The sequence below is a fragment of the Scyliorhinus torazame genome, chromosome 16 (genome assembly GCF_047496885.1).
Source record: "Scyliorhinus torazame isolate Kashiwa2021f chromosome 16, sScyTor2.1, whole genome shotgun sequence".
Classification (NCBI taxonomy): Eukaryota; Metazoa; Chordata; class Chondrichthyes; order Carcharhiniformes; family Scyliorhinidae; genus Scyliorhinus; species Scyliorhinus torazame.
In genome coordinates, this window is record NC_092722.1 from 118,579,801 (window position 1) to 118,598,354 (window position 18,554).

The 18,554-nt window shown below is 48.9% G+C and overlaps 1 protein-coding gene across 5 annotated transcripts in view; it reads right to left on the reverse strand.

The window, feature by feature from the left end:
• LOC140393014 (cGMP-dependent protein kinase 1) overlaps positions 1–18,554 on the reverse strand; it is a 1,245,261-nt gene that overhangs the window by 135,437 nt on the left and 1,091,270 nt on the right. For all 5 annotated transcript variants that reach the window (XM_072478937.1, XM_072478935.1, XM_072478938.1 and 2 more), the window contains one exon: positions 4,664–4,760. In XM_072478937.1, coding sequence (XP_072335038.1) covers positions 4,664–4,760 — 97 coding nt within the window. The remainder of the gene's footprint in view (positions 1–4,663; positions 4,761–18,554) is intronic.

Sequence of the window (18,554 nt, forward strand, 5' to 3'; positions counted from 1 at the left end):
ATTGAATAAGGCTAGGCCTAGCACACGAGGGAGGTGCATTCGTCCTGCTCAGAGCCTCCTCCCACAACCCAGCCTCCATTTCACCCTTCCAACTCCTTCTCCCACTGCCGTTTAACCTCTCCTATTGGGGCTCCCTCCCAGTCCATTAACTCCTTGTAAATCTCGGATACCTTAACCTCATCCACTCCTGCTTTTGATACCACCGTATCCTGTAACCCCGGGAGTGGCAGGTCGAGAAAGGACGGCACCTGCTTCCTCACATAATCCTGCAACTGTAAGTACCAGAACCCATTCCCCCTTCGCAGCTCATACTCATCTTCCAATTCCTCTAGACTCAAAAAGCTGCCCCCACAAACAGGTCCCCAAACCGCTCGATCCCTGCCCGTCGCCACGCTCAAATCCCCACGTCCAAGCCCCCCCAGTGCAAATTCATGATTCCTACAGATCGGTGCCCACACCAAAGCACCCTCTAGCCTCCGATGCTTCCGCCACTGTTCCCACACCCTCAGGGCCGCCATCGCCATGGGGCTCGTGGAGCACTTGACCAGCGAGAATGGCAGAGGCGCCGTCAACAATGCCCCTAAGCTTGTGCCCTTACACGAGGCTGCCTCCATCCACTCCTGTGCTGATGTGCTGATCCCTCCCCCACCACCGACTTCCTAACCATGCTATACTTGCTGCCCAGTAACAGTTCATCATATTTGGCAAGGCCAGTCCTTACCCCTTTTTCAGCAGCACCTTCTTTACCCGTGGAGCTTTCCCCGCTCACACAAATCCCGAAATCAGGGCATTAATTTTCTTGAAAAGAGACTTTGGAATAAAGATCCGGAGGTACTGGAAAACAAGAGCCTTGGGAGTACTGTCATTTTCACCATCTGCACCCGCCCCGCCAGCGATGAAGTCCCTTCTCATCTGTTCCACCAACCGCGCCAAATTCAATTGATGTAGTTGTTCCCATTCCCGCGCCACCTCGATGCCCAAATACCGAAAGCTTTCCCCCACCACTTTAAACGGCAGCTCACCCAATCTCCTCGCCTGCCCCTTGCCTGGATCAGGAAGACCTCACTCTTCCCCATGTTTAACTTATATCCGGAAAACTGGCCGAATTCCACCAAAATATTCATGATACCCCCAATACCTCCCAGTGGATCCGATATGTCAAGCAGCAGATCTCCGAATATAGCGAGTCCCTGTGCTCCACCCCCTCCTGCACAAACCCTTTCCAACCCCCTGATGCTCTGAGCGCCATTGTCAGTGGCTCTATAGCCAAGCAAAAAGCAATGGGAAGAGTGGGCACCACTTCCTTGTCCCACGGTGTGGTCCGAAGTACCCAAACTCACCTGATTCGTCCTTACACTCGTTACCGGCACCCTGTGCAGCAACCGGACCCAATCCACAAACGTCTGCCCAAACCCAAACCATCCCAGCACCTCCCACAAATACTCCCATTTCACCCAGTCGAACTCCTTCTCCACGTCCATAGCAACCGCCACCTCCACCTCCTGACCCTCCGGGGGCATCATTATCACGTTTAACAATTGCCTAACATTAGCCGACAGATGCCTCCCCTTTATGAACCCCGTCTGGTCTTTCCCTATCACCTCCAGCACATGGTCCTCAATCCGCAAAGCCAAGATCTTTGCCAATGGTTTGGCATCTACATTCAGCAGTGATATCGGGCGGTAGGACCCCCACTGCTCCAGGTCTTTATCCTTTTTCAAATTAAGGATATCGAAGCCTGTGATAAAGTAGGGGGAAATTTCCCCTCTCCCTCTCCTCATTGTATGCCCTTACTAGCAGGGGCCCCAGATCTCCAGAGAACGTCTTGCAGAATACCACCGGGAACCCATCCGGGCCCGGGGCCTTCCAAGCCTGCATCGCTCCCATACCCTCCATCACCACCAATCCAATGAGGGTCCCCAACTCCTCTTCCAGGTCCCCCTCCACATTCAGGAACTCCAATCCGTCTAGGAATTGACGCATTTCCTCGTCTCCACTAGGAGCTCTGATTCATAGAGCGTCTTATAAAATTCGTCGAAGACCCCATTCACCCCCACCGGTCCAGGACCACCCTTCCCCTCCCTTATTCCACCTTTCCGATCTCCCTCGCTGCCTCCTGCTTCTTCAGTTGGTGAGCCAACATCCTGCTCGCCTTTTCCCCATACTCATACACTGCCCCCCCTGGCCCTCCGTAACTGCCCCACTGCCTTTCCCATTGATACCAACCCAAACACCATCTGGAGCTTCTGCCGCTCCTTCAACAACCCTGCCTCAGGGCCTCTGAATACCTCATTTCAATTTGCAGAATCACATCCGCCAAGCTAACCATCTCCGCCTTATCCCTCTGCGCCTGTATCAATATATACTCCCCCCTGACTACTTCCTTCAGCACTTCCCATGGCGTGGCGGCCGAAACTACACCCGTGTCATTCAGCTGCACATACCCCCGAATTGTGGTCCTCACCCGCTTGCATACCTCCTGCGGGCACTGCCCCCCCCCACCTATTGCAAATCTACTTGCAAATCCACCCAGTGTGACGCATGGTCTGAGACCACAATCCCGGAATACCCCGAGTCGACCACCCCTGCCAGCAGAGTCTTATTCACCACAAAGTAATCGATCCGCAAGTACATCCTGTGCACACTGGAGAAGTATGGAAATTCCTTGGCTGCCACAGAAAGTCCGAACAGAACGTTGTTTTTTATCAAAAACGAGGAAATTGTCTACAGGTACACACAGCGGTAATCTCACTGCATCCTGGAAATGAAGCATATTTCAGAAAATAGGGCGCTGTATGATATGCAGAAAGATGATTAGGGCATCTGTTATTTCTGTGATCAATGAACTGCACCTTGGCTGACCTTTGCACAGTCTCCTGCCATTGCCTGGAATGGTCCAGGAGACGGTCCTGTTTAGTTTCAGGAGGTGGCATAAATCATTGATCATGTCACTGATGTGCACTTCCTTCACACACACAGTTCCTTGCTGAGGTCCAAGTAGCTGATCTATTTTCCTGCACTGGGTGTTTGAAGGCTTTCCATGCCCTTGATCCTTCTGGAATATCTTCCCCTGCACTTTCTGTTCCTCTTTCCCAATGCCACCAATAACAAACTTGATATCTGGCTCATGCTTCTGTGTTTACACAAAGGTTTACATTTTCCCATTGAAAAGGAAGCTTTCCACCTTAGTATTTTGTGCCTATTTCCCCAAAACACCTCATTAAGAACAATTTATGAAGTGAAAAAAAAAATTTAAGAGCAAAGTCTAATGGCCCCGTCGTGCCCGAACCAGGGCCAATGCGGCCGGGCCTCTTGTGAGACTTGCCTGGCTCGTCACGCCTCGCAAGAGCGTTTAAAAAAAAATTAAGTTAGAGTACCCAATTCATTTTTTCCAATTAAGGGACAATTTAGTGTGGCCAATCCACCTACCCTGCACACCTTTGGGTTGTGGGAGCCAAACCCACGCAAACACAGGGAGAATGTGAAAACTCCACACGGACAGTGACCCAGGGCTGGAATCTTACCTGGGACCTCGGTGCCGTGAGGTAGCAGTACTAACCACTGTGCCACCGTGCTGCCCCGCCTCGTAAGATCAAATGAGATTTTGCGAGACGTCTCAATCGGGATCCTTACTTGGCAAATCTGCATATTAAAGTGAGAAGCGAGCCTCACTTTAATAAGCACTCACTTGATCTACCCAAGTCGTTGGGATCGAATCCCTTCACTTCGGAGATCCCAAGTGAGCGCCGGTTAGTACTGACCTCCACAAATGGGGACCAGGCACATTGGACACTTGGGGAGGGCAGGGGGGGTTGTCTCCCAGGAGATTGTGGGCACCTGGGTGGCTGGGCTCTGGGTTGGGTGATACCCTGACACCCCTGAGGCCACCTGGGTATCACCCTGGCACTGCCAGTGCATCCAGATGGCACTGTCAGGCTGGCAGGGCCAAGCTAACATTTTTCCCACACCAGAGATTGGGCACAGGTGTGCCCTGCTGCTATGTGGTGGCGTGCGGGGGCACTTGAGGACCCCCAAACAGGTGAATTGGGGCATTTGGAGGGTTGCGCAGGGGAGTCAAGAGAACGGGGTGCCATTTAAAAATGGAGCGGACCTCCTGCAGGAAATTATGTTAAAGTGCGGCCTTGGGGAGGGGAGGGGTGGGGGAGGGGGGGGGGGGCAAACAAAAGAGAGCGTTGTTCGATAGTGGGGTTGTTCCTGGCGCTTCCCATACTGAGCGGACTCTGTTTTTCTTTAGTTCAATTGTGCCCTTAATCTTTCGACTGCATTTTAATATGGTTAAAAACTATTAAGAAGTAATTTCAAGAGAAATCGAATGTTTGAGGTACAAGCATTAATGCACATTATTATTCATGGATAACGCATTTTTGGTGCCTTTAACACAAAGGAAAACTCCCCCTTAATATTGTGATAGTAAACCTTGCACTGAAAATTCTGACTTCAGGCAACGACTGAAAAATAATTTATCTCTCATTCCCTTCATGAAAACAGCGACTACACTTCAATAGTACACCTTTGGCTATAAAGTGCTTGGGATGGTTTGAGGTTGTAAAGAGCGCATAAACATGAATTCAAGTCCATTTTTGTACTGATTAGAATAAGAGACAGCTTTCGGCAAGCTGTTTATAACTGAGATTACACCTACCAGTTCAACTCTTCCAAATCCTCCAACTCCCAGTGTATCAATGATGTTAAAATCGCACAGTTTCAGGTTCGAAAAGAAGGCAGATTCGGCTTCATATCTAGATTTTGTCACATGAAGAAATGGAAAGTTCTTAGTTGTGATGAAACGGCAGCTCTGTAGCATTATTTCAGGGTGGGAGGGCACAGAGATTGATGTGTTGTTAGCTGCTTCTTTCACCGAAGCCTACACTTTGTTATATAATTCGACCATGTTCTGGCCCGAGAAATCCAACACCAAAACGTTGACGTTCTGTAGCTTCTCTGCATGCATTAAATCAGAAAGTTTAACATAGGATCTTGCTGGTGGTAAGCCTGAACAAAGCACATTCCCCTCTATGCGTCTCGTTCCTTCATTTTGGCAAATATTTTTTGTGTCAGATTTCAATGACCAATTATTTAAGGCTGGGGGAAAGGAAAGGAAAGTGTTCAGGTTTCCACATCTCATTATCTGAGGTACCACCCAAACCAAATTCTCGTCTGCAGCTGGCGGAGCTTATCCTGATGGGAGGGAAATGACAAGTCCTTAAAAACCGGCCGAGAGAAATCCCATCCAGTTTTTTGCACTGGGAAACACTTCACAGCAGGGCATCACAAAGCATTTCCCTACGAGACTGCACAAAACTTCAAAGAATTAGACACAGCAAGTGTTTAGACACTTGCTCATTTATGTTTACCTCAGTTAGGAGATGCCTTTTCTGACCTGACTTCCAATATATAAAAGTCAACACTTAAATACTGCCAAAATGAATTACCTGAAATTAGAGTCTGACAAATGCAGGGGAGAATGTAGAAGCCCCACTAACAAGCATGCAGCACTAAAAATAGCAACATGTGGTTGTCCTGGTATGAGTAGAAAAATTTGATGATATGCGCTTTGGATAGACATGTGGTGGCTAAAAAAAGGTTAACCACATGGTCTGATAATTGACCTTTAACCCACTTTATTGCACGGTTCAAGCTGAAAGTCATTGAGAGGACGACTCACTGCCTTATCTGGGTGTAGCGTTTTGAAATTATTTTCCCGGTTAGTGGATCTGCATATTTTGTTCATATTCTTCAGTCATGACAATGCACTGATTTTTCATGACAAATGATAGACAAGTTACTTTTAAAAGCCTTCTTGACATAAGGCTGATCTGTCTTTACATCCAGTTTGAATCTCTGGGGGAGTATTTTGAGGCCTCTTGCGTCAGAGACAGAACACCAACATCCCAAATGATCTATTCCCCCCACCTTTACAATCCACAAGTATCGTGCGTGGGTGGGAACAATTAACTTCCCCTTGAACTTTGCAGAATACGAGCTCCCCCATTAGGGGAATGGGGGGACCTATAAATAATGTACAGTGGGTTCATGAAGCAGGCCAGTTAGGCACCGACAAGGCAGATCCAGTTGGGATCTACCGTGTGCTATATATAATAGTTATTGTAAATAAACTAAGTTTCTTTGAACAATCAGTGTGGACTCCTTCGTGGCCTTATAAAACCACATTGTTGACAGTCAAGGGTTGTACCACTGGAAGCCAGTCAGCTGGTAGATCTCTGCAGTGCATAAATTGGGTTCTGGAATATGCTAAAGACTGTCATTTGTGTAATGATCTGTATATCTGCTAGTCTGTAAAGGGTTAACAACTGTATCATAGTGTTATACAACCACTAGATGGCAGATCCATGTATATAAACTGAACTCAGAGGATCTTCGAACCAGGGGTGACCAGTTAGCAGATAGAACCAGGAGTGACTAGTTAGTGTTAGAGAAATATAGCTTAGCTGGCACCTGGTAGTTGAACATAGTTAATACTTCTGATTTACTTTATCATCAGTTAAAGTTGTGATGAGTGAACAAACTCATTCGTATTTATATTCGTCATTCGTTGAATGTTATTTGCTTTCAATTGAATACTGATAGTTTCATCGAACTACAACCATCAGACCATTCTGGGAGTAAGCAAAGAGTAACGATGTATTACAATCACGTAATATAACAATTTAAGGACTTGGTGGTGTATGTACCATGCAGGGTCCATACATTGGCTGACAGCCCAGAGAAATTAAAGTGATGCTCCATCTACTCTCTCAGGTGGATATAAAAAAATCCCATGGCCCGAATTTTTAGAATGGCTGGGGCCGAGCAGCAGCTCCTGATGGAGTCACCTTCAACCCCCAGCCCATCCTCCTTCCTGCTTGACATCGACCTTTCTTCATTTCCAGGTTTCCCTGAGCTGTCATTGGCCCGCCAGCCTAAAAATTAAGGCTAGGCAGGAATGGTCCTTAAGTAACCATTAAGTGACTACTTAAGGGTCTCAATTGGGGCAAGGACAGGCTTCTGTTCCTGCAGTTTCCTGCCTCGCCCCTCCCGTGAGGGGGGGGGGGAGCATAGTATTCTAGCCCATGATGTTATTCAAAGAGAAGTATTCTAAAAAAAAACCACAATTGATCATTGTCCTTGTAAACCATTGCCCTATCTATTGGGCGGCACGGTAGCACAGTGGTTGGCACTGTTGCTTCACAGCGACAGGGTCTCAAGTTCGATTCCCGGCTTGGGTCACTGTCTGTGCGGAGTCTGCCGTTCTCCCTGAGTCTGCATGGGTTTCCTCCGGGTGCTCCGGTTTCCTCCCACAAGTCCCAAAATCCGTGCTGTTAGGTAATTTGGACATTCTGCATTCTCCTTCTGTGTACCCGCACATGCGCCGGGGTGTGGCGACGAGGGGCTTTTTACAGTAACTTCATTGCAGTGTTAATATAAGCCTACTTGTGCCATTAAAGATTTATTATTATCTCTAAGCTCCCTTTCTTCTCCAAAGTGCTCGAATGTGTTGTCACCTCCCAAGTCCTACCTTTCCTGCAAATTCAAGTCTGAATCCATCCAATCAAATTTTTACTCCTGTCACAAATGACATTCTATGTCACTGTGACCATGTGAAACTATTTCTTCTTTCTTTAAAATTCATTTATGGGATGTAGGCGTCACTGGGTGGGCCAGCATTTATTGCCCATCTCTAGTTGTCCTTGAGGGGGCAGTCAAGAGTCAACCACATTGCTGTGGGCCTGGAGTTAGCCTGGAGTTACATATAGGCCAGTCTTGGTAAGGATGGCTAATTTATTTCCCTAAAGGACATTATTTTACTACAATTAGACTTTTAATTCCAGATTTTTATTGAATTCAAATTTCACCATCTGCAGTGGTGGGAATCGAACCCCGGTCCCCAGAGCATAGCCCTGGGTTTCTGGTTTACTAGTCCAGTGACAACACCACAATACCAGCATTTGGCACAGTTGATGATGTTATCCTCCTCCATTGCCCCTCCCCCACCCTCTCCTCATGGCACTGCCCCCACCTGGATCCATTTTTACCTATTCAGCTGTAGTCAGAGTGCTGCGTGCAAAGGCTTCTTGTCCCACTCACCCAACATCCACCCACTCTTGCCCCCAACCACAGGTTTCCCTTGGTGCTCTTCTGATTCTCATCTGCATGTTGCCACTCAGAGACATCTTCCAAAAATTCAGTGTCAGGTTCCACACGTCTGCTGACAGCACCCAGCTCTATCTCACCATAAGCTCTTTCAACCTTTTCATTGTCATTCATTTCTCGCATCACTTCTCCAATATCCAGGACAGATGAGCAGAAATTTCCACCAACTAAGTGAATTCTGTCCCCACCACTAATTTCATTCTCTTCTCATCAATTCCATCCCTCTCTCTGGAAACTGTCTGGGGCTGATCCAAACCACTAAATATCTTGGTGCTGCATTTGACCCTGAGATGGATTGATCCAACATTTCCGCCCGATCACCAAGACCACCTACTTCTATCTCTGCAACGTCACCCAACTCTGGGCAGCATTTGGGCAGCACGGTAGCATTGTGGATAGCACAATTGCTTCACAGCTCCAGGGTCCCAAGTTCGATTCCGGCTTGGGTCACTGTCTGTGTGGAGTCTGCACATCCTCCCCGTGTGTGCGTGGGTTTCCTCCTGGTGCTCCGGTTTCCTCCCACAGTCCAAAGATGTGCGGGTTAGGTGGATTGGCCATGCTAAATTGCCCTTAGTGTCCAAAATTACCCTTAGTGTTGGGTGGGGTTACTGGGTTATGGGGATCGGGTGGAGGTGTTGACCTTGGGTAGGGTGCTCTTTCCAAGAGCCGATGCAGTCTCAATGGGCCGAATGGCCTCCTTCTGCACTGTAAATTTTATGTTAATCTATGTTAATCTGCCCCTCCATTCGCCCATCTGCTGATGAAACTCCATGCCTTTTTTACCTCTAGACTCAATGACTCCAGTGTTCTCCTGGCGAGCTTCACATCTTCCACCATACAAAAACTTGGGCCGGGATTTGATGGCCCGCCCCACAGCGGGTTTTCCAGCAGCGGAGGTGCCTTGCCATTTGTTGCCGATGAGATATTCCAGTCTCACCGGAGTCAATGGCCATTTGCATTGCTCATGGCCGTGCCACTGGGAAACCTGCTGCCAGGTTGCTGGGGGGGGAGGGAGGGGAGATCCAGCCGGCGGGATGGAAAGTCCCTGCCTTGGAAGTAATCTAAAACTCTGCTTCCTGTATTCTCACACTAGGTCTTGTGTTTCCTGACTTACATTGGTTCCCGGTCTGCCAATGTCTAAATGTCAAATCCCGCCTTGACCTCACCGCTTGCTATTTTCGTAGCTTCCTCCAGCCTTCCAACCCTATAAGCCTTCTGCGTTTCTCCAATTCTGGTCTCTTGAGAATTCCAAATGTTGGTAGCTGTGCCTTCAGCTGCTAATACCTTAAACTCCGGAATTAGCTCTCTAAACATCTCTGCCTCTCTAATTCGGTCTCCTCCTTCAAGACAGTTCTTAAAACCTAAGCTTTTGGTCATTTGTCCGAATATCTCATGTGGCTCTGTGTCAAATTGTGTTTGATAATGTTGCTGTGAAATGCCTTTGCTGTGTTAAGGGTGTAATATATTGATTTTTTTCTCTCAAATAGCAAATATCATCCAAAGTCACCCTCGTCCCAGATGACCATAAGCTGCTTTCCCCTTTGAGGGGGAGAGCTGACTGCTGGTGATTTAACCTGAGGATTAGCACACCTCAGGCAAGGGGCAAGGTTGAGAAGGTGGGGCCTTCTTGAATAACCTCATTCGACACAGGAATTGAACTCATGCTGTTGTCTTCAATCTGCATCACAAACCAGCTGTCTAGCCAACTGAGCTAAACCGGCTCCAAATCCAAATGGAGAAAACAGATTCCTGTGTTCATTTAAGTGAGAAAATAGGGCTATCAACAAACAATGTTAGACCATGAATAGGACACTATAATATTTGATACAGAGCCATCAGGAAAAATCCAGGCATCCGTCAAATATCATAATATTCAGCTCCATTCCCTAATCTAGCCAGTTTCTCTTAACGTTTGCTACACACAGTAAATCAAAATGCCGTGGGAAAAAACTCAGATGAGTTCTGGGCACGGGGCGATTTGGCCCCCACAGTGGCCTGGCCCGCGATCGGGGCCCACCGATTGGCGGGCGGGCCTGTGCCGTAGGGGCACTCTTTTCCTTCCGCCTCGGCCATAGCCTCCGCAATGGGCGATACAGAAGTGACCCCCCCCTTGCGCATGCACGGGGATGACGTCAGTAGCCGCTGACGCTCCCGCGCATGCGCGGACTTCCGCCGGCCGGCGGAGTCCCTTCGGCCCCGGCTGGTGTGGCGCCAAAGGCCTTTCCCGCCGGCCGGTGGCGCGCCAACTACTCCGGCGTGGGCCTAGCCCCTCAAGGTGAGGGCTTGGCCCCTAAAGGTGCGGAGAAATCCGCACCTTTTGGGGCGGCCTGACGCCGGAGTGGTTCCCGCCACTCCATCCCGCCGGGACCCCCACCCCGCCGGGTAGGGGAGAATCCCGGCCCAGATTCTTCCATTTATTCATTGAACACTTTTGAAATGATTTTGACACCAATGAGCTGTCCCCCACAACCGGACATTTCTTTTTTAAAATGGTTCTTTTACCCCTTAACAGCTGCCAATAACAGAGTTGTGTACTTTGCTTTAGAACATAGAACATAGAGTAGTACAGCACAGTACAGGCCCTTCGGCCCATGATGTTGTGCCGACCATTTATCCTAATCTAAGATCAACCTAACCTGCACCCCTTCAATTTACTGCTGTCCATGTGCCTGTCCAAGAGTCGCTTAAATGTCCCTAATGACTCTGACACCATCACCTCCGCTGGCAGTGCATTCCACGCACCTACCACTCTCTGTGTAAAGAACCTACCTCTGACATCTCCCCTATACCTTCCTCCAATTACCTTAAAATTATGTCCCCCTGTGACAGCCATATTCACCCTGGGGAAAAGTCTCTGGCTATCCACTCTATCCATGCCTCTCATCACCTTGTACAACTCTATCAAGTCACCTCTCTTCCTTCTTCGCTCCAGTGAGAAAAGCCCGAGCTCCCTCAACCTTTCTTCATAATACATGCCCTCCAGTCCAGGCAGCATCCTCTCCTAAGCATCCACATCCTTCCTATAATGAGGCGGCCAGAACTGGACACAATATTCCAAGTGTGGTCAAACCAGGGTTTTATAAAGCTGCATCAAAACCTCGCGGCTCTTAAACTAAATCCCCCTGTTAATGAAAGCCAACACACCATAAGCCTTCTTAACAACCCTATCAACCTGGGTGGCAACTTTGAGGGACCTATGTACGTGGACCCCAAGATCCCTCTGTTCCTCCACACTTCCAAGAATCCTGCCTTTAACCCTGTATTCAGCATTCAAATTCGACCTTCCAAAATGAATCACTTCACATCTAGCTAGGTTGAAAACCATCTGCCACTTCTCAGCCCAGCTCTGCATCCTGTCAATGTCCTGTTGTAACCTGCAACAGCCCTCAACGTTATCTACAACTCCACCAACCTTTGTGTCATCGACAAACTTACTAACCCACCCTTCCACTTCCTCATCCAAGTCATTTGTAAAAACCACAAAGAGCAGAGGTTAGAGCCCTGCGGGCCACCACTGGTCACCGACCTCCAGGCTGAATACTTTCCATCCACTATCACTCGCCGTCTTCTTTCAGCCAGCCAATTCTGTATCCAGAAAGCCAAATTTCCCTGTATCCCATGCCCCCTAACTTTCTGAATGTGCCTACCATGAGGGACCTTATCAAATGCTTTACTGAAATCCATATACACCACATCCACTGCCCGACCTTCATGAATGTGTCTCGTCACATACTCAAAGAATTCAATGAGGCTTGTGAGGCATGACGTGCCCCTCACAAAGCCAGGCTGACTACCCTTAATCAATCTATGTTTTGCTAAATAATCATAAATCCTATCTCTCAGAATCCTTTCCAATATTTTGCTCACCACAGATGTAAGACTGACTGGTCTGTAATTCCCGGGGATTTCCCTATTCCCTTTTTTGAACAGGGGAACAACATTCGCTTCCCTCCAATCATCCGGTACTCCTCCAGTGGAGAGTGAGAACGCAAAGATAATCGGCATAGGTGCAGCAATCTCCTCCCTCGCTTCCCTTAGTAACCTTGGGTATATCCCGTCAGGCCCAAGGACTTATCTATCGTGATGCTTTTCAAAATTTCCAGCACATCCCCCTTCTTAATATCTAAGTCTATTAACTTGGTTCACGCTGTTCTCATGGGCAACAAGGTCCCTCTCTCCAGTGAATACTGAAGCAAAATATTCATTTAGGGCCTCCCCTATCTCCTCAGACTCTCGGCACAAGTTCCCTCCACTATCCCTGATCGGCCCTACTCTCACTCTGATCATCCTCTTATTTCTCACAAAAGTGTAGAACGCCTTGGGGTTTTCCCTAATCCTTCCCGCCAGGGCTTTTTCCTGCCCCCTTCTAGCTCGATTAAGTCCATTTTTGAGTTCCATCGTGGCTACTTTGTAACCCTCTAGAGCTGAGTCAGATCCTTGCTTCCTCTACCTTATGTAAACTTCCTTCTTCCTCTTCACAAAAACTCCACTTCTCTTGTCATCCAAGACTACTTCACCTTACCATTCCTTACTCGTCTCAGTGGGACAAAACTATCCAGCACTCGCAGCAAGTGCTCCTTAAACAACCCATTACTGTTATGCATTTCCCCAAGAACAACTGTTACCACTTTATGCTCCTCAGCTCCTGTCTAACAGCAGTATGATTTCCCCTCCCCCAATTAAATACCTTCCCATACTGTGTGTTCCTATCCCTCTCCATGACTATGGTAAAGGTCAAGGAGTTGTGGTGACTGTCACCGAAATGCTCTCCCACCGAGACACCTGACACCTGGCCTGGTTCGTTGCCAAGCACCAAATCCAATATGACCTCCCCCTAGTTGGCCTATCTACATATTGACTCAGGAATCCTTCCTGTACACACCTGACAAAATCTGCACCATCCAAACTATTTGCAGTAAAAAGGTTCCAGTCACTTTTAGGGAAGTTGATGTCACCCATGACAACAACTCTGTTACTTCTGCACCTTTCCAAGATCTGCCGCCCAATCTGTTCCTCCATCTCTCTGCTGCTATTGGGGGGTCTGTTGAAAACTCCCAATAAAGTGACTGCTCCTTTCTTGTTTCTGACTTCCACCCATACTGACTCAGTGCACAAACCCTCCTCAACTACCTCCTTTTCTGCAGCTGTGATGTACTCCCTAATTAACAGTTCCACGCCCCCTCCTCTTTTACCTCCCTCCCTATAATTCTTAAAACATCTAAACCCCAGAACATCTAACAACCATTCCTGCCCCTGTGAAATCCATGTCTCCGGAATGGCCACAACATCGTAGTTCCAAGTACTGCTCCATGCTCTAAGTTCAACTCCATAATTCTTGACACTCCTTTGCATTGAAACTGACACAGTTTAACTCATTCCACTGAGTGCAACTTTGCCCTTTCAACTGTCAATCATTCCTCACAGACTCGCTGCATACTATTTCTGCCTGTTCAACAGCTACCCTATCCTCTGATCCATAGCTCTGGTTCCCATCCCCCTGCCAAACTAGTTAAAACCCTCCCGAAGAGCTCTAGCAAACCTCCCACCCAGGATATTGGTGCCCCTCCAGTTTAGGTGCAATCTGTCCTTCATGTACAGGTCCCACATTCCCCAAAGGTATCCCAATAATCCACATATCTGAAGCCTTTCCTCCTATACCAGCCCTGCAGCCACATGTTCAGCTGCACTCGCTCTCTGTTCCTTGTCTCACTTGCACGTGGCACCAGTAGCAATCCTGACATTACTACTCTGCTTGTCCTGCTCTTTAGCTTCCAACCTAACTCCCTAAAATCACTTTTTAGATCCTCATCCCTTTTCTTAGCTATGTCGTTGGTGCCTAAATGCACCACGACTTCTGGTTGTTCCCCTCCCCCTTAAAAATCCTGTAGACTCAATACGAGATATCCCTTACCCTGGCACCCGGGAAGCAACATTCCTTCTGGGAATCTCGTTCGCGACCACAGAATCTCCTATCCGTTCCCCTAACCATTGAGTCGCCTATCACTATTGCTTTTCTATTCTCCCCCCCTTCCCTTCTGAGCCACAGAGCCAGATCCAGTGCCAGAGACCATCCCCTGGTAGGTCATCCCCCCCAACAGCATCCAAAACGGTATACTTGCTTTGAAGGGAAACGCCCGTGGGGGATCCCTGCATTGTCCGCCCGTTCCTTTTCTTTCCCGTGACTGTAACCCAGCTACTCTTGTTCTGCACCTTGGGTGTTGCTACCTCCCTGTAACTCCTCTCTATCACCCCCTCTGCCTCCCGGATGATCCGAAGTTCATCCAGTTCCAGCTCCAGTTCCCTAACACGGACCGGGATTCTCCCCTACCCGGCGGGGCGGGGGGTCCCGGCGGGAACCACTCCGGCGTCGGGCCGCCCCAAAGGGTGGATTTCTCCGCACCTTTAGGGGCCAAGCCCTCACCTTGAGGGGCTAGGCCCGCGCCGGTGTGGTTGGTGCGCCGATGGCCGACGGGAAAGGCCTCTGGCGCCACGCCAGCCGGGGCCGATGGGACTCCGCCGGCCGCCAGAAGTCTGCGCATGCGCGGGAGCGTCAGCGGCTGCTGACGTCATCCCCGCGCATGCGCAGGGGAGGTCACTTCCGCATCGGCCATCGTGGAGGCTACGGCCGAGGCAGAAGGAAAAGAGTGCCCCCACGGCACAGGGCTGCCCGCGGATCGGTGGGCCCCGATCGCGGGCCAGGCCACCGTGGGGGCCAAATCACCCCGTGCCCCCCCAGGACCCCGGAGCTCGCCCGCGCCGCCAGTCCCACCGGTAAGGTAGGTGGTTTGATTCAAGCCGGCGGGACTGGCATGACAGCAGCGAGACTTCAGCCCATCGCAGGCCGGAGAATCGCCCGGAGGGGGGGGGGCCCTGCCGACTGGCGCAGCACGATTCCCGTCCCCGCCAAATTTTTGGTGCTGGAGAATTCGGTGGCCGGCGGGGGCGGGATTCATGCCGCCCCCCCGGCGATTCTCCGACCCGGCGGGAGGTCGGAGAGTCCCGCCCCGGTCTCTGAGGAGCTGGAGTTGGGTGCACTTCCCCCAGGTGTCGGCAGTGGAGACACCAGTGGTGTCCCTCACCACCCACATTTTACAGGAGGAGCATGCAACTGCCCTAGCCTCCATCCCGTCCATTCTGAATTCCCAAAGAGATTTAAATGCAAAAAAAAAAGAAAAAACACCTGTTAGGCCCTTAAAAAAATATATACATATACTGCTGCTACTCTCTCAAGTGAACCCTCTAAAATTGGTGATTCTGGATTAAACTGCTGAATTGAAGTTTACTACCAAACTGGAGACAGCTGGCGACACAATTAGGCTGTTGCGTGGAAGGAAGGAAGTCTATGCTTCGGAGCTGATGCTCTCAGGTGCAGCCTTGCTTGATAGGAGGGAGACTCAGACAATACTGCGCAGAGCACAGCATTCCCTATTGACAGCCATTCCTGATTTCCTGGTGGAGTATTCGGTTGGGCGGGCTGAAAATTTGACTCGGCCTCCACACATGGGTGGCCTCCCAAAACCGAGGTTCTGCACCAAGAGTGCCAATTCTTAAAACTTACCCTGAGTGTAATTTCAGGGGATGTCTTCTAGTCAGCCCGATTGGAGCTAAAATAATTTACCACATGAAATGAAATTAAATGAAAATCGCTTATTGTCACAAGTAGGCTTCAATGAAGTTACTGTGAAAAGCCCCGAGTCGCCACATTCCGGCGCCTGTTCGGGGAGGCTGGTACGGGAATTGAACCATGCTGCTGGCCTGCCTTGGTCTGCTTTCAAAGCCAGCGATTTAACCCAGTATGCTAAGCAATCTAGTCCAGTGAGTCCATGCTGGCTCTCATGGAACATAGAACATTACAGCGCAGTACAGGCCCTTCGGCCCTCGATGTTGCGCCGACCTGTGAAGCCACTCTAAAGCCCATCTACACTATTCCCTTATTGTCCATATGTCTATCCAATGATCATTTGAATGTCCTTAGTGTTGGCGAGTCCACTACTGTTGCAGGCAGGACATTCCACGCCCTTACTACTCTCTGAGTAAAGAACCTACCTCTGACATCTGTCTTATATCTATCTCCCCTCAATTTAAAGGTATGTCCCCTCGTGCTAGGCATCACCATCCGAGGAAAAAGGCTCTCACTGTCCACCCTATCCAATCCTCTGATCATCTTGTATGCCACAATTAAGTCACGTCTTAACCTTCTCTCTAACGAAAACAGCCTCAAGTCCCTCAGCCTTTCCTCATAAGATCTTCCCTCCATACCAGGCAACATTCTGGTAAATCTCCTCTGGATCCTTTCCAATGCTTCCACATCCTTCCTATAATGCGGCGACCAAAATTGCATGCAATACTCCAAATGCGGCCGCACCAGAGTGTTGTATAGCTGCAACATGACCTCATGGCTCCTAAACTCAGTCCCTCTACCAATAAAAGCTAACACACCGTACGCCTTCTTAACAACCCTCTCAACCTCTCAGCACTGTAGCATGGTGGTTAGCACAATTGCTTCACAGCTCCAGGGTCCCAGGTTCGATTCCCCGCTGTGTCACTGTCTGTGCGGAGTCTGCACGTTCTCACCGTGTCTGCGTGGGTTTTCTCCGGGTGCTCCGGTTTCCTCCCACAGTCCAAAGATGTGCAGGTTAGGTGGATTGGCCAAGCTAAATGGCCCTTAGTGTCCAAAATTGCCCTTAGAGCTGGGTGGGGTTACTGGGTTATGGGGATAGGGTGGAGGTGTGGACTTGGGTAGGGTGCTCTTTCCAAGAGCCGGTGCAGACTCGATGGGACGAATGGACTCCTTCTGCACTGTAAATTCTATGTAAAAACCTGGGTGGCAACTTTCAGGGATCTATGTACATGGACACTGAGATCTCTCTGCTCATCCACACTGCCAAGAATCTTACCATTAGCCCAGTACTCAGTCTTCCTGTTATTCCTTCCAAAATGAATCACCTCACACTTTTCTGCATTAAACTCCATTTGCCACCTCTCAGCCCAGCGCTGCAGCTTATCTACGTCCCTCTGTAACTTGTAACATCCTTCCGCACTGTCCACAACTCCACCGACTTTAGTGTCATCTGCAAATTTACTCACCCATCCTTCTACGCCCTCCTCCAGGTCATTTATAAAAATGACAAACAGCAGTGGCCCCAAAACAGATCCTTGTGGTACACCACTAGAAACTGGACTCCAGTCTGAACATTTCCCATCAACCACCACCCTTTGTCTTCTTCCAGCTAGCCAATTTCTGATCCAAACTGCTAAATCACCCTGAATCCCATGCCTCCGTATTTTCTGCAGTAGCCTACCATGGGGAACCTTATCAAACGCTTTACTGAAATTCATATACACCACATCAACTGCTTTACCCTCATCCACCTGTTTGGTCATCTTCTCAAAGAACTCAATAAGGTTTGTGAGGCACGACCTACCCTTCAGAAAACCGTGTTGACTATCTCTAATCAAATTATTCCTTTCCAAATGATTATACATCCTATCTCTTATAAACCTTTCCAAGATTTTTCCCACAACAGAAGTAAGGCTCACTGGTCTATAGTTACCTCAATTGCACTATTCCCCACTATACCCCATAAGCATAGCAAATTTATTTCCTTCAAGTGCCCATCCAATTTTCTTCTGAAAACTTTCATAATTTCCACTCTGCCACCATGGTAGTCAGCGAGATTCAGGTTATTAATACTCATTATGTCAATAAGTTTTTCCTCAAATCCTCCTGCGTCTCTTACTCAAACTCTTCAGTCTGTACTCCCTAGTCCTTGAACCATCAACGAATGGGAACAATTTTTCTTTGTCTACCTTATCCTAAACAGATAAAATCTAGCAACCCTCTTGCAAATCTCCCCTCAATCTCATCTGCTCCAAGGAGAACAAGCCTATCTTCCCCAACCTATCACTGGAGCTGAAATTTCTCATCCTTGGAACCATTCTGGTAAATCTCCCTCCGCACCCTCTCAAAGACACTCACATCCTTCTTAAAGTGCAGTGACCAGGACGGGAGACACTACTCCTTGTGGGCAGCGTGGTAGCACAGTGGTTAGCACAGTTGGTTCACAGCTCCAGGTTCGATTCCTGGATTGGGTAACTGTCTGTGAGGAGTTTGCATGTTCTCCCCGTGTCTGCGTGGGTTTCCTTCAGTTGCTCTGGTTTCCTCCCACAGCCCAATGGTGTGCAGGTTAGGTGGATTGGCCATGATAAATTGCCCTTAGTGTCCAAAAAAGGTTGGGTGGAGTTAGTGAGTTACAGGGTCACGGGGATAGGGTGGATGCGTGGGCTTGAGTGGGGTGCTCGTTCCAAGGGCTGGTGCAGTCTCGATGGGCCAAATGGCTTCCTTCTGCACTGTAAATTCTATGATCTATGATCCACTCAAG